Below are 1,660 nucleotides of genomic sequence, written 5' to 3' on the forward strand. Positions count from 1 at the left end.
AGTGGGGGCACCCAGGGGTCAGGGGTCACCCAGGGGTCAGTGGGGTTACCCGGGGGCACCCAGTGGTCAGTGGGGTCACCCAGGGGTCAGGGGGGTCACCCAGGGGTCAGGGGGGTCACCCAGGAGTGGACAGAGTGGACAGGGAGTGGACACAGGTGAAATGGTCAACAGGTCTACCCATGGATCTCTATGGGAGGGGATGAACACCCAATTTTTTGGGGAAAACCCAATTTTTTTAGGGGAAAACCCAATTTTTTTGGGGTCCCCCAATTTTTTGGGGGTGAAATGGGGTCTAAGGGGTCACCCAGTGGTCAGTGGGGTCACCCAGGAGTGGACAGAGTGGACAGGGAGTGGACACAGGTGAAATGGTCAACAGGTCTACCCATGGATCTCTATGGGAGGGGATGGGACACCCAATTTTTGGGGGAAAACCCAATTATTTTGGGAAAACCCAATTTTTTGGGGGTAAATTCCAATTTTTTTGGGGTAAACTCCAATTTTTTGGGGTAAACTCCAATTTTTTGGGGTGCCCAGGTGTACCCAGGTAGTTCTGCCAACAGTTCTTGGTTTGGTTCTGGTTGGGGAAGCGACTGTCGAACGGAGCCGTTTTGTAACGAGCCAGTTTGGCCTTGACGTCTTCTGCCATGCTAATTAAGGTCATTAACACACGTTAATTAGTTCCTCCATCCCCCATCACCCCCTAAAAATCACTAATTACCCCTTAGCGTTGATTAATTACACATAGGAAAAACCAATCACCATCTACAGGTAAGATATCACAATCAAAAGATTGGAGAACAAAGGAAAAATGGTATTAATTAGACTAATTAGGAGCTTATTAATTAGTTAAGAGGCATTAGGAGCCCTGAAGAACCCACAGAAGTTACTAATGAAGCTCTAGGATTAATTGATAGCCCTTAGCCTAGAAAAAATTAGCAAAAGGGGTTAGGGAGGGTGAAAAAAGGTATTAATTAGGGTAATTAGCAACCGATTAATTAGTTAAGAGCCATCAGGAGCCTTGAAGACCCCATAGACGTGATTAATGAGGCTCACAGATTAATTAATAGCCTCTAAAAGAAATTAATCTCACCCCTAAGAAAAGCATAATGAAAAAACAAAATCAAGAGCTAATTAACAAGCTGATTAAAGGGATTAATTAATGGAGTAATTAATGACACCAAATACTATGAATTATTAATGAGGATAATTAGCACCTCCTTCAATCACATCCCCCCCTGCACTAATTAAGGCTCCGCCAGGGTTAATTAAGCCTTCCCAGTCTCTTCCAGTTACTTCCCAGTTTATCCCAGTTCTTCCCAGTTACCTCCCAATCCATCCCAGTATTTCCCAGTCCCTCCCAATCCCCTCCCAGTCACATCCCAGCTCCCCACAGTCCCCTCCCAGTATATCCCAGTAAATCCCAGTTCCTTCCAATCCTCCCCAGTTCCTCCCAATACTTTCCCAGTTACATCCCAGTCCCTCCCACTCCTCTCCCAGTATATCCCAGTCACTCCAAATCCCCCCCCAGTCCCCCTCAATATTTCCCAGTCCCACCCAATCCATCCTAGTCTGTCCCCAGTCCTTCCCAGTGCCCTCCCAGTACATCCCAGTCCCCCCCGAGCACTTTCCAGTACATCCCAGTCCCTCCCAATCCCCTCCC

The 1,660-nt window shown here is 47.3% G+C and overlaps 1 protein-coding gene across 1 annotated transcript; it reads right to left on the reverse strand.

The window, feature by feature from the left end:
• Positions 1-540: 540 nt before the first annotated feature.
• LOC103808080 (cytochrome c oxidase subunit 6B1-like) lies at positions 541-646 on the reverse strand (the record flags this gene model as incomplete). Its single annotated transcript, XM_009080844.1, has 1 exon — positions 541-646. A coding segment is annotated over exon 1 (106 nt), but the record flags the coding sequence as incomplete, so codon positions are not given.
• Positions 647-1,660: the final 1,014 nt, after the last annotated feature.

Source organism: Acanthisitta chloris, unplaced genomic scaffold (assembly GCF_000695815.1).
Source record: "Acanthisitta chloris isolate BGI_N310 unplaced genomic scaffold, ASM69581v1 scaffold27118, whole genome shotgun sequence".
NCBI lineage: Eukaryota > Metazoa > Chordata > Aves > Passeriformes > Acanthisittidae > Acanthisitta > Acanthisitta chloris.